Source organism: Palaemon carinicauda, chromosome 13, assembly GCF_036898095.1.
Source record: "Palaemon carinicauda isolate YSFRI2023 chromosome 13, ASM3689809v2, whole genome shotgun sequence".
NCBI classification, from domain to species: Eukaryota; Metazoa; Arthropoda; class Malacostraca; order Decapoda; family Palaemonidae; genus Palaemon; species Palaemon carinicauda.
Genome location: NC_090737.1, coordinates 27,496,324 through 27,510,609, shown reverse-complemented (window position 1 = coordinate 27,510,609; position 14,286 = coordinate 27,496,324). Strand labels below are relative to the sequence as shown.

General features: G+C 40.1%; 1 protein-coding gene across 1 annotated transcript in view; it reads left to right on the top strand.

The window, feature by feature from the left end:
* Positions 1-10,428, top strand: part of LOC137652244 (charged multivesicular body protein 1a-like) — a 71,056-nt gene extending 60,628 nt beyond the window's left edge. The window contains exons 3-5 of the mRNA XM_068385486.1: positions 5,908-6,050; positions 6,220-6,376; positions 6,617-10,428. Of these exons, the coding sequence (XP_068241587.1) occupies positions 5,908-6,050; positions 6,220-6,376; positions 6,617-6,832 (516 nt within the window). The 3' untranslated portion in view covers positions 6,833-10,428. The remainder of the gene's footprint in view (positions 1-5,907; positions 6,051-6,219; positions 6,377-6,616) is intronic.
* Positions 10,429-14,286: the final 3,858 nt, after the last annotated feature.

Below are 14,286 nucleotides of genomic sequence, written 5' to 3'. Positions count from 1 at the left end.
GGTGACAGCCAGCAGTTACTGATCATTGCTGCTGTACCCTCGGTACAAAACGAGTCTTATTTGCAACTTTCCTTTGGTTTCATTGCCGCAGATGGTGATGACTGCCGACCGCTTGACGCTGCCTCTCCCATTGAAGAGTCTCATAGGCTTTAAGTCTTCGGGGATGTTGCCGACATTGTGCCTTTGGGCACAACAAAGCTCTTAGAGGTTTGTGAGGCTAGGTCCTTTGGGACCTGTGCCTCATGGTTTCCATCTCTTTCAAGGGAGAAACTACTCGTAGGCTATAACTGTTCAGGGTTATTTCCTACATCGGGCCTCTTGGGGCACAAGAAAGCTCATGGAGCTTTGGCGCAGGTCCCGAAACTTACGAGGGAGAAATGGCAGTTCTTCAAGTCCAGCACAAACTTTTTTGTTCCCTTTCGTGGGGATGACATAAGGCTACTCACCAACCCCCTGTAAGAGGTAGGATGAGCATGAGTACTTTGTAAAGATGATAGTTTTGCAAAGAAGTCATGGGCAGTGTTGCGCACCCGCCCACTGAGCTCTAGCGAGGTGGGTGAGCGAGCTCTTATGCCCATTGCGAGTTTGCGAAACCCAACTTAGGTAGCACACAGAGTTTTAGCATACTGTTGCCTCAAGTGCGTGCTACTTCGGTAGCATAGTGCACTTGCTTACATTACCTGTATTCATCCTTATAGGTAAGTGAACTCTAACCTTGCCAGAATTCGCCAACCCTCGCCATCATTCGCTAACCCTCGTCAGCATTCACTAATGCTCGCCAGCACTCGCTGATACTCGCCAGTGCTTGCAGGCAAATGGACAAACCTGCCTAGTGTTTTAGTTCTTGGCCATCTGGGCCAACAAAACCCTTACATGCACGGCTATGCTTCTTCATGGGAAACTCTCTTCCCTGAGGAGGTTTACACAACTACAGTCGTTTGCTGACACCCCATAAAGGCTGAAACGAACTCTTTCGGTTGCACATGCGCTCTTGCCAAGGTAAAACCTCTGGGTTATTGCTACAAATATGGTTTACTACCAATCGCCGCATGCCCTTGGGCAAAATGAGTCTCGTTAGATGCAGAGTTTCATGCAATATAATCTTTTGGTGTTACTTTCTTGGGCTTGTTTTCCCTACGGAATGGAGGGCTCTTAGGAGCACTCGCACATCGGGCTAGTGAGACAACGTTGCAAGGTTATTTTTTGCAAGCCGCTATCCCCAAAGGACTAGTGTTAGCTTCTGCTTACGTTTATGAAGGAAGCAAGCAATTACTGTATTCACTTACAAGGATGCTTGTCCCACCCCACAAGATGTACAGGCAAACATTCAATATCGACGTAAGTTTGATCTCTGTGCTAGCTGCATGTACTTTTTGTGGATGTACACTCGCAAACATGTTAACCCTTTTACCCCCAAAGGACGTACTGGTACGTTTCACAAAAGCCATCCCTTTACCCCCATGGACGTACCGGTACGTCCTCGCAAAAAAATTTTTGAGAAAATTCAGGCATTTTCCAAGAGAATGAGACTGACCTGACCTCTCTATGACAAAAATTAAGGCTGTTAGAGCAATTTAAAAAAAATATACTGCAAAATGTGCTGGAAAAAAAAATAACCCCCTGGGGGTTAAGGGTTGGAAATTTCCAAATAGCCTGGGGGTAAAAGGGTTAACAAGACTACAGCTTAGGCTCTTTTTCCACTTGGCAGTGGAAATGTCATCTAGGAAAAATCTCATCAGTAGAGAATCTTTTGCCCCACGGGCACCTCCATCAAAAGTTGCTTCAGGTATCTAGAACAAAAAGTGATAGATGATCTAAATACTGGAAATACTGGTGTTCACAGATGCATCAGTAGAGGGGTGGACTCATACATGTGAAACCAGACCATCCTAGGATTGTGATCCAAAGACAAAAGGATCCTGTTCGAAATGAGAGCAGCGACTGTTTCATAGGGCCACTAATGAAGAACAGCACGACTCTAGTTTCCTATGTCAGCAAGCAAGGAAGAACCTTGTCTTTGTCCCTCTGCGAGTAGGTGAAGCAGGTACACACTTGGGTGTTTGACATGGTAAATTCTGGGCAAAATGAATTTACCAGCAGACTCAAAGCCACCTGGGGTTGGTAGTAGGAGCAGAGTGGTCCCTACATGTCGGAAAAGTTCTTGCATGTGGGGGTCCCTAGTGATCGACTTGTTTGACCCTCGGATGAACAAGACGCTCCCAGTTTTCTGCTTTCCAGTCCCAGACCAGTCATCACCAATGGAGGACATCTTCCAACATCCCTTTTGCCTGTTATGTCGGTAATTAACAGGGTGTTGATGATCCCGAGTGTCAATCTAAGCCTGTTGGTCTTGAAGTAGGCACAGTCTGAATAATTTCCAGATCTGCTGATGCTCCTTGTCAAGCTAACAGTAGAACTACTTTAATGGCCCATCTCCTCTCTTGGCCTCGGCTGTAGAAGTACCACAAGTAAGTGGCATCCCTGTTACACTTTATGGGGGCGAAAGGCTTTTCATGAGTTATTGCACAGGAAATGTTAGGATATCTGCTTAGATTCTCTGTAACTGTCTAGCAGGGAAGATTGGTGTTGTAGATGGGATACTTCTCCGGTTGGAGTATCTGCAACTAATTGCCGATTTCTACGTTTACCTTCGCTGAGATAAGCTCCCCTCAGTCTTAGTGGTAAAAGGCTATTGTTCAGACTGAAGGGCTTAGATCTTTTCTCTTTGTAAAAATTCTCCATGGTTAAAAGATGATTTGACCAGTCTTGTCCACACAGAGAACTCTTACACCTGCAATTGAAATGTTACAAGGGTTCTCAGCTCCGTTAGGCATTTGCTGTATGAAACCTTACAGAGAGTTTCAGATAGGGATCAGACACTCAAAACTATCTAAGGGTAGGTAAAATTCATGGTACAGTACTGTATATCTTATGCCATGAGTCATTCCAAGGAAGGAAAGGTTTCAATATCCTCCTCTGGATTTTTTGGTTAAGATCTAAAACCATATTGTCCATGACTCCAGGTTCGAGTCCATTTCCTCTCTACAAGATGCGATTAGCGATCGGGATGACTTCCTTCTCTGTCTTATGAGGGTGCTAGGACTCTACCTTGAGAGAACCCAGTGCTTCAGACCAGGACACCAGAGGTTGTTCCTTAACATTGGTAAGGTAAAAGAACTAATCTCCATAAACATCTCATTCTGGCTTTGTGAGCCCATGACGTGCACATACCGATTCTGGAGAATCACCTCGCAGACCATCAACATTGTAAGCCCACAAAGTTAGGAGTATCAGCTCTATCTTAGCCGTCAAAAAGAATCTGCCTATAGTGCAAGTGCTGAAGGCAGACTGTCTGGATCGCCCAACAACCTTCACCTCTCACTACTCACGGAAGTATACCCACAAGTTCCTGGATTCCTTTACCCTGGGACATCTAGTAGGTGCTCAGCAAGTTGTATAGTGAGCCTAGCTCCCTCATGGAACAAGAAGCATCTCGTGTTGGATAGCGGTCGAGATGCAAGTCCAAGGATGAAATATAAAAGTGACTGCCCTTTTTCAATTCTTCTTCCCCCTATCTTGGGGTACTGTATAGCAGTCATGGCATTATAGAGCTGGACAGGATGATCGATGCAGGCAAGCTACTCAACAGAGCCCCGTTTTTTTACAATACAATCTGTATTGCAAATTATATTGATCTATATCGCCCATCCCCCAGCCTTCTAATTGAAGGAAAGGATGAATATAATTCATGCACACCCACTACTCATTTTGCTGAAACTTATCACATTAATACAAAAAGAAGGCAAATAATATGAATATACTTGTACTGGAATATGTGAAATTACTAGTTACTGGTGACAATTATATTTTGACTATTGATGCCGAGTCACAGATGAGTTTCTCATATAATGCCTATACATTCGACACCCATATTCTAAGGTGTAAAGGTCACTCATAAATGGCAGAGGCAAGGGACAGTGGCAATGCCCTAGAGACTGACCTTACGAGATATTATTATTAATTGCTAAGCTACAACCCTAGTTGGAAAAGCCGAATGCTATAAGCCCAGGGGCTCCAACACGGAAAATAGCCCGGTGAGGAAAGGAAACAAAGAGAAACAAAATATTTCATATAAACTATAAAAACTTTAACAAAACAAGAAGAAAAATGAAATAGAATAGTGTGCCTGAATGTACCCTCAAGCAAGAGAACTCTTAACTCAAGACAATGGAAGACCATGGTACAGAGGTTATGGCACAACCCAAGACTAGAGAATAATGGTTTGATTTTGGAGTGTCCTCCTAGAAGAGCTGCTTACCATAGCTTAAGAGTCCCTTCTACCCTTAACAAGAGGAATGTAGCCACTGAACAATTACAGTGCAGTAACCCCAGGGGTTAAGAAGTATTGTTTGGTAATCTCAGTGTTGTCAGGGGTATGAGGACAGAGGAGAATATGTAAAGAATAGGCCTGACTATTCAGTGTGTGTATAGGCAAAAGGAAAATGAACCATAATCAGAGAGAAGGATCCTATGTAGTACTGTCTGACCAGTCCAAGGACCCCGTAACTCTCTAGCGGTAGTATCTCAACAGGTTGCTGGTACTTTGGCCAACCTACTACCTATCAGCACCGAAGCCTCCTCTCTACCTGAGTTAGGACCAGGCAATGGCTGCTGATGACTCAGCAGGTAGACCTATAGGCTCCCCCAAACTGCCCTTTCTTAGCTCACAAGGATGGTGAGGTGCAGACACTACAAGAAACTATTGAGCTTGAATGGGACTGGAACCCCACTCCAGCAGATTGCCAAGCAGGAAAGTTTCCAATAGGGTTATAGATTTTTCAGTGACCATCCACCATTTCCTGGTAAAGACGTACCCTAACACCTCATCCCTCCTTATGTTCAGGTAGTTGACAGGAGTCATTACTTTTGTTCCATACAAGACCAAAGTGCATTGGCACTTCCCAGGCCAGCAAACCAGTCAATTTGGTTATAAGGAATTTGGCTCTCATAAGTTAAGTCTTGTATTAAAGGTCGAAGGCTTATATTACGGAAAGGAACAATTCATAACATTTTTAATCAATTTGTGTTTGTCCTGAGACCTTCAAGTAACACTGCCTGTGTCAAACACCCCTCAAGTCCCAGGTCATAAGTGAAAGTGAAGGTAGGGCTACCTGTCGGATATGGGGGAAACTCCTACCTTTCACCGCCAGTCAGCTGCGTTCACCTCTTTAAAAGCTTAGTGGCTGTTCCAACTTTGTTGAAGTCATACTCATACAGTAATAAAGGTCTCAGGTTTGTATGGTTAGGAAAAATACAAATTGATTAAATTTTTTTTTATATTTATTAATTTTGTGAATAGAACTTTAAACAAACTCTCAAATAATACTTAATTTACAGTGTAAGGTGCACTGACATCATTATGCCCCCTACAAGATGAACTGCCCAGTGTTACGCTTCACAGTTAGCACAAACAACCTCCTAAATTGTTGTTACATTTTTTAATACGAGACTTTGTTTCCTTTAATGTAAAGGGGGGAATTATCTCGGCAGTGGCTTCATGTTTATTTATGTGCTGAAAAGTTGAAATTAAGGGGCAGATGACTCTTAGCCCTTTTAGTTTTATGCCATTGTTTATAATTATTCTTATTAAATATCAATCTTATCCTTACTATATTAATTATAACTGGTTGAATGATTAGGTTTATCACTATGGAAAGGAGACTAAAGACCAGTGAAAAAAATTTAAATAATTTAGTTTCATACACCCGTTTTTTATAAGACGATGTGGTTAAATTATAAATGGTTTTTCATTAAAATACATTTCTAAATCTCTAATGCAATTTTATACAATAGGTCATTGTATTTACTGGTTTGAATGTTTTTACTACTCTCAATACTCTTTTCCAGGTTCAAGAAGGAAAAGTGAAGAAGGCCTTGCAACAGGGTAATGTTGAAGGAGCAAGAATATATGCTGAAAATGCAATTAGGAAAAAGAGTGAGTCCTTATCATACCTTCGTATGGCTTCAAAAGTGGATGCAGTAGAGTCTAGGTAATATTTGTTGGTTTATCTTTTGTTTGTTTTTGAGGTATAAAGTCTTTGAATTAATTTGGATAAATAGAATTTTTTCATCTGCCTTAATAAGCTTTAATGGCATGTGTTTGTTTCAATTTTCCATTCTTTAGTGCTTTTCATGTATTTATATGTACTTTATAAACAGGATTCAATCAGCAATGGCCATGAAAGGTATTACTAAAAATATGGGTTCAGTTGTGAAAGCATTAGACCAGGCTCTCAATTCTATGGACCTGCAGAAAATATCATCTGTTATGGACAAGTTTGAGTCACAATTTGAGGACTTGGATGTGAGAACATCGGTAAGCATTATAGAATATATGTCAATGGGCTGTGGATTTTTGTTGTTTTATCTAAATTATAGACAAATTGATTTGAAAAGCTATCAGGAGGAATAATTATACAATTAAATTATTGTTTAATTTTGTCAGTATAGAACAGTTATGCTTGACTAAGATTTTGTCATATTTATCAAAAATTTGCTTTTGACCACAATTGGTTATGAGTTTTTAGCATGTATTTTAACATAACAAATCAAACAGGTATTGGAAGATAGCATGGGTGCTGCAACAACACTATCTACACCAAAGGAGGATGTGGATGCTCTCATTCAACAAGTGGCTGATGAAGCTGGACTCGAAGTCATGGACCAACTTAACGATGCACAAACTGTTCCTACAGGTACCCTCACAACTGGGGAACGTACTCGAGATCAGGAAGATGTACTCACTAGGAGATTGGCTGCTTTAAGAAACTAAGTTTCTGAAGGGCAGGGTAAAAGAGGGTAAGCCTTATGCATGTATATGAGTTATTCAACAGAAACTGTTGTGGTAATATTCTGTTGAGAAACTTCATGAACTAAGCCTGTAAATGTTAAACTCATTCTTAGTTCAAGTCTAATGTGAACTATAAGCAAGCCTCACAAGTGTCTTTTCAGTCGAACTAAACGGAAATGCCCTTTCATGTCTAGAGTTTGTAGTGATAGGATGCTTAAAGCTTTCTTTACAACTTTGAAACTAGAAATATTTCGACAATATCCTCAACATTTTCAGAAGAGGAGACTTATTTTTCCATGAAAGAATAAAAATGAATATTTATATTATGTTAATTAGTTCATATTGAATTTTTTTTTTTGCCAATAATTAGTGACTAGTTTTTTACACATATTGTTCATTAAACAGTACAGTAGTTGCTATTGTATGTATAGTAGAGTAAGTTTTAGGTTTGATAATCTTTTGTCTTACTGTGGGTATTTCTTATATATTTGAGCAATTTATTGATTTACAGGTGAACTCTTGATTCTGAAACCTTTCAGCAGTGTATGAAATGGTTTAGTACTAAGTTGAATAGCCAGTATTGGCAATATGGGGTGAAATGTTTAATTTTTATTTTTGTTTATTTTTTTAAGTTCTATAGAACAGTAATCTTTAAAGGCCAGGTACTTTAGTAACCTTAAATTATGTTCATGCTCTTATATAAAAATAATCACAGGGTTCTGTTTGTGATTTGTGAATAGAGAAACCTGTGTAACAAAAACCATTATGGAAAAATTTCTTGAATAACTTTAAGGATATGTTAAACAGGTTTCAAGCATTTGCTTTTTATAAAGGGAATAGTTTTCTATTGCATAATATTGAAATGCTGTATATAATTTTGATTTATGGATCATAAGATGACTAGGTTTTTAGATTAATTTACTTTTGCAAATCATATTGGTTAAAAGAACTGTGGCTTGGTAGCTTCTTTTTGAATTTACCAGGACAGTTTATTTCCATATATATTGAAATATTTTTTCCAATTCATGTAAGGAGTAATATGCAGTTCTTGTATATCCCTAATTCATAACAGGAACTAAATACGAAATACAATCACTGACTAAACGTATAAAAGGTATGGATTATTTCTTACATGTTGACCATGACAGATGCTACATATATATTGAAAAGGTTATGAGGTTAGAAACACAAAATGATGTGTCCACATTAGCAAATGAGAATTACTAAATGCTCAGTAAAGTTTTATTACTCTCTTTGTCCATCCAAAGAATTTCCCTCATATTTCTTGTGATAGTCTAAAACTCAAAGTATATCTACGCAGTTACTGCGCATTGTAACATATCTGCCTGGTATGTGAAAGAGGGAAAGATGTGTATGAAATTTGATGTCCTCTGAATAAGCATGTTGGTGATGAAAGTGGTTTTAAGTGTATTTTTAATATTATAAAATTGTAATGGCTTGTCTAATTACAGTAGTCTGTCACTGAAACTAGTCAAGATGTTCAGCCATGCATTGCTTAATGTCCGCGGTATGTTTTGTGAAATAGGATGCTTTGTGATATGGACTAGTGGAACCCATAGTAAAGCTAAGTGTAGTGTACCTGTAGTGACTAAATAACAGAAAGATGTAAAGTATACGAAGGGAGGTACGAGTATGAGAGAGAGAAAGTACAAGTGAATATTTTCATTTCAATTTACACAAAAAAGAAAACTACAAAATTAGACCACAATCTTTTAATGATGATAAACAAAAATATAGGATAATTACACAAACTTTTAGGATAGAAAAGAACAAGGATAGGTAATATCTTCCATTCACAGCCAATCTCAGAACTTTAAAAGCTAGAAATAAATCAAAGGCAACACCTAAGGACATTAACAACAGCCACTTCAATCCATTGAGAAATAGAATTTGCATGTTTAGAATAAAGATAATGTTAGTAAGTGAAATACTGTACACCATAAAGTGTTAAGTTTTGGCCTAAGTTAAATGATATACTTCATCGAACTCACATGCCTAAAAAAATTTTCAGCTGCAAATCAACAAATAGTCCTGTTTCATATTGCAAATGTCATCTTACTTACTGCATTAAATTATATAATATTGATTTATTACAGTATTTTATTATGAAATTTTGGTACAATATCTGAGATTTAAGATTTTCAGTTGAATTTGTGTTTGTATCTCTGAATGTTTGTAAGTTGAGGATGTTATTTTATATATAATCCAATAACAAGCATTTATTGTGACCAACCAGACATTATAGGTTAGACATGTACATCACTGTAATATTGTGTGCCTGGCAGCATAGTTGCTTTTGTACATTGAAGACCTGAAACGGGTGCGTTACGTCTAGTACCTCTTACTATCATAAATATTATGGGACCATAGTCACGACTGGACATTGCCTGAACGGACATTCTGAGGTTCATGACTTTAACAATTTAAATATGTACCGGTGAAACTTGTGTGAACGTTATTATCTATGGTTCCACTGCATATTTAACACTTGTATATTACTTGGGACACATCTTGAAATCTATTTGTTGTCAAGTCAGTATAATAAAACATTTCCTTTATAAGATGGATTATGGAAAAAAGCCAAGAAATTTTACCTGTTATCTTTTGTGAATTTTATGTACATTACATATTTTAAATAGATTTTACACATACTGTACATGTTGCATTTAAAAGGGTAATATTGTAACATTTGTTAAAAAATTTTGAGGAAGAGGTCACAGTATTAGGAAGGCCAAACTGAAAATTATGAATGAGCATTTCTGACTCCTTGTTTAAGTAGAAATTTTTGCCATCATACCAAATGTTTGATGCTATTTACCTGAACATGAATAATATGTACATATTTGATCTCTTAATTTTTTGGTGTCTGAACCCTTATTTCTGATGTAGTTAGTGATCAAGCTTTAACCTATACTAGCGAGTCAGGTTTCACCTTTGCAAAGTTCTTTGTTCATTTATGGTTGCCCCATCTTATATGCTCTAGCGTCACACAAAGATTGATAACGTATATTTTTTATTCATTTCAATTTTGTTTCATGCTGACTAAATAGTGTACGGTGTCTAAAGTTTTAATTTTTAAAGATCCAGATTCCTTTATTTTTTTCTCGCATTTTGAAAAGCAACCTCTTTTCTAGGTACAACAGCATTTATACAGTTCAGCCTTTGTACATTTCATTTGCTAATAACAGTCTACAAAGATAAAAATGTTATTAAATGTTGCCTTACCTCCATGCTATATTTTTGGACTTTTTGTGTCGGCTTTGTGAGCGTTCAACTCTGTGATGTGGTTGAAGTACACAATTATTATAAAAGATAATTTTAATCAACAACTTGCTGATGACACAATACTGATATTGTTTGAAATGTATATAATGCTACCTTGAATTTTAATGTTTTTTATGTAGTCAGTTTAATGAAATTAGAATTTTTACACTGTATCGGGGTTAGTGCAAATGATTAATATTGAGTCCAGGAGTGCTGAGGTGTCATAACTTTTGATTAATTTGGCTGAGTAATGTGTGTGTATTTGTTGCTCATTTTAAAAATATGTATCTTGTCATGGTTTTTTTTTGCCCCCATGATGAATATTACCTATGTAGCCTATATCTTTACAATAGAAATGCTGATACTATCAAGTACTATACAAATATAGGTCCTTTTTAAATAGGAATAATTCTACTTCCACTGACCGAGCTGGGAGTAAAAACAATGCATCCTGTGTGGTGAAGTAGCAGGAGTGTGAGGGAAAAGAGGGGATTGGGCTGTTCTCCTGCATGGCTCAACTCGCCATTCTGTAGGTCCCAGCTTATGTTTTGCGGGGAGGTCGAGGTGGCCAGGAAACCTTAAAAGGACTGGGGTTTGTATAGTAAGCAATAATACAAATCACTAAAATTTATCTTATGTTCCAATATGAATACAAACGAGTCCTTTTAAATAGGGGACACAGTTAAGAGGGAAGAAACCCTACTATACTCGCGCCTCGAAGGTAGCCCTAAGGCAAAGCCTACTTCACCGGCATCTATTCTCGACCATCGGAGGGAAGCAAAAAATAGAGCTCTCAACACAGGCTACCCATCCAAGGTGAGGGGAAAACTTGGCAAGAAGGTATTACCCTTCTAGGCTGAGAAGAAGTAATAGGTTTTCGAGTATATGCTCCTCTCTCCAGCAGAATTGACCAAACTACATTACAATTTTCCACTTCTAGAACTTACCTGGTAGGGTTCTTCTCTGAATGAAGGACCATGTGTTCATAGGAGAGAAGAAACTTAATATTACAACCCCCTTAAATTTGGTTATAAACGATCTAAATGCGCACTAGATTACTTGTAGGGTGGCAATGACCAATCCTATGGAGAATGTGTTGAGCAGTGAAGGTAGACTGCCTCTTCCATTCCATACCCCTGCACTACCGAAGGGTTCTTGAAAGCTAAGGTCACTCCACCCAAATTATCTCATGAGCTCTAATACTGGGAGGGGTTGTGTCCCCTCTATTTTTGTATGCTCACCTAATTGTTTACTGTAACTAAAACGAGATAGTATTCTGACTAAATCTTCCTCTTTGTCACCTGTGTTGATACAAATAGGATTTGTATGGGGGCCTCCAGTCTGCCATTTGTTTCGGGTATCTTCTGATGGTCCTGACAGGGCACAGCAGTAGGTCCGCTGGTTAATCTGAAATGGAACTAAGGGGAGTGATTGAGAACAACTCAAAATGCTTGTCCTGCACTGTAGGGCTGTGTGCTTTGGCTATGCAATTCCAGAATGAACTAAAGTCAACTTCCAACCTTCAGAGCGCGAGAACATGTAAATTCCGTAGAGCTCTTAGATCCTCTTGGCTGATGCCAATGCTAGGAGAAGACAGACGTGGGGGTCGGGTCCCTGCCTGAGGCTTCTTGTAGGGGCTCAAAAGCCTGAGGAACAACAGGACCTTCCTGACGTCCCATTCCGGGAGGCATACCTTTTGGGAGGACAAGATTGTTGTAACGCCCCATGAGGATGGAGATCTCTTAAGGCACCCAGGCTGAGTTCCTTTAGTTGGAATACCTCCCCTAGAGCACAATAACTCTTATTGCTGCCACTGAGAATCTTCATTTTTCCGGACAAACACCAGGAAGTCTGGTTTGGCATACTTGGAGGCAGAGGGACTGAAGCGATGTCTTTATACTGACGCCATGCACAGAGGACTGCCCACTTGGCTTGGTAGATTGCTGTGGAGGATTTCCTCTGATAGCCTGACATTATAGCGGTTTATCTCTTAAACTTCTAATTTCTTAGGAGAAACTGGATAGTCTTCACCTGTGAAGAGATAAATAGACTACAGTACTGTGACCCAACTACTGATTTTGTCCGCTATAACATTCTGCCTCCCCAGAATGGAACCTTGTGGTCAGTCCTACCCATACTCTGTTGCCCATTGCCCATGAGTGAGCCTTCTTCGCCAGGGCGCACAGGGAGCGAGAAGACATTCCCCCAAAGTTTACTGATGTATGCTATGAACGAAGTGGTGTTGCTCATCAGCCTAACTGAATGGCCTTGGAGCTGCCACATGAAGGTCTGTAAGCCTTAAAGTGCTGCCATCAACTACAGCTTGTTTATTTGGTGCCTTTGTTCGTCTGTAGTCTAACATGTGTGGATGGTGTCCTTCATATGAGAGCCCCACCCCTCCCTGGACACGTCTGTGAACAGAAGCATCTCCAGTAGTGTACATTCCATGAGGGTCCCTTTCTGGGAATTCTCTTCCAAAGACCACCAAACCAGGGCCAGAAGAAGAGACGAGAAGGAGAAACAATCAATATTACAACCCCCCCAACAAAATTAGGTTAAAAAACAATCTGAATGCACTAGATTACTTTTTGGGTGGCAACAACCAGTCCTAAGGTGTTGAGCAGTGAAGGCAGACTGCTTCTTCCATACCCCTACCCTACTGAAGTGTTCCTCTTGAAAGGTAAGGTCGCTCCACCCCATGTATCGCATGAGCTTAATATTGGGAGGGGTCGTGTCCTCTATTTTTCTATGCTATCAAGATAGTTTCCTGTAACCAAAATAAGATGGTATTTTGACTGAATCTTATTCTTTGTCACCACTATGGCTACAAATAGGTATTGCATGGCTGGTCTGCAGTTTACCGGTTATTTCATATATCTTTTGATGGTCCTCACAGGGCACAGCAGGAGCTTCTCTGGTGAATCTATACAGGGCACAGCAGGAGCTTCTCTGGTGAATCTATACAGGGCACAGCAGGAGCTTCTCTGGTGAATCTATAAGGAAACTGAGGCCCTAGTGGCAACTAAAAAGCTGGAGACCTGTCTGAGGTTTCCCGAAGGACTCTTTTTGTCCATTGTGCTCTTGACCTCTTGATGGAGAGTGAAGTCCAATAACAACCACTCGGGGGTAAAACCGGAACACCTTCTTCACTCAGGAGAGGGGAGGGGGGTTCCGTGAACAGGATATGACAACCGTCCTGTATCACTCGAACCATCCACTCAGGCTCTGTGTTCTTGCCACTTCCCCCAGTGGTTTGGTAGACATCCCATCCCAACTGCTGAAACTCACATGGGGGCTGCCACTCCTACTTTTCCCTCTTCGGAGGGGTCCTGACTGGGAACGGGGCTACAGGAACTGGTGGTTGCCCATTCTGCAGTTGTTTGTCCACGCGAAATCGTTGGTGCTTCCCCATCTTGGAAGGGGGACGATAATGGAGTCTGATTTGAAGGAAGGTATGGTACGAGTCTGCCTAACCCCAAAGACTGGAACAACACTGGCCTGTGGAACAGAGAGTCCTCGCTTATTATCCTCCAACATTTCAGTCTTGTCCACTTCTTCCCAGGGAAAAAGCAGGAGTGTTGAAGTGAGGGGAGAGTTCCTTAAATCCAAAGGTTTCCTGCTGTTTACGTTTCTGTGTAGCTTTCTGATCACTGAATCCTGTCTACTTAGGATCCATTTCGCCTAGACGTTGAGGTTATATTGCATTAGGAAATCTTCTTTGATCTTTGCTTTCAGAGAGAATGAGGTTAGTGTACCTCCAGCAGACCTCGGGTTTCCTAAAGTCCTTTGTAGTGAATAGTTCAATGAACCAGCTACTATTTCGTCCTACTCCATGTCCATGGTCGCGTTGTTCGAGAGGGGAAGAGTGCTTACCCTTTTCAACCCACTGTGATTGGCTGCTTTATAGACATTTGGGAGGTTTCACCCAACATGTTGAATTCCCAGATGTCCGCAATGACCCTCTGGAATACGGATTCCCCTCGTAACTCTGTAGATGAAGGGCTCAATTCCAGGGGCTCAAGCTCAGGGGCTACGTCTTCCTTGAATGATGTCTGAGGAAGAGGACCGGTTGAACTTGGCCTTCCTGCCCCCCCTCTTCAAATTGTGGGAAGAACGTGAACATTTCTTCTTGATCTTGGATAATTATAATC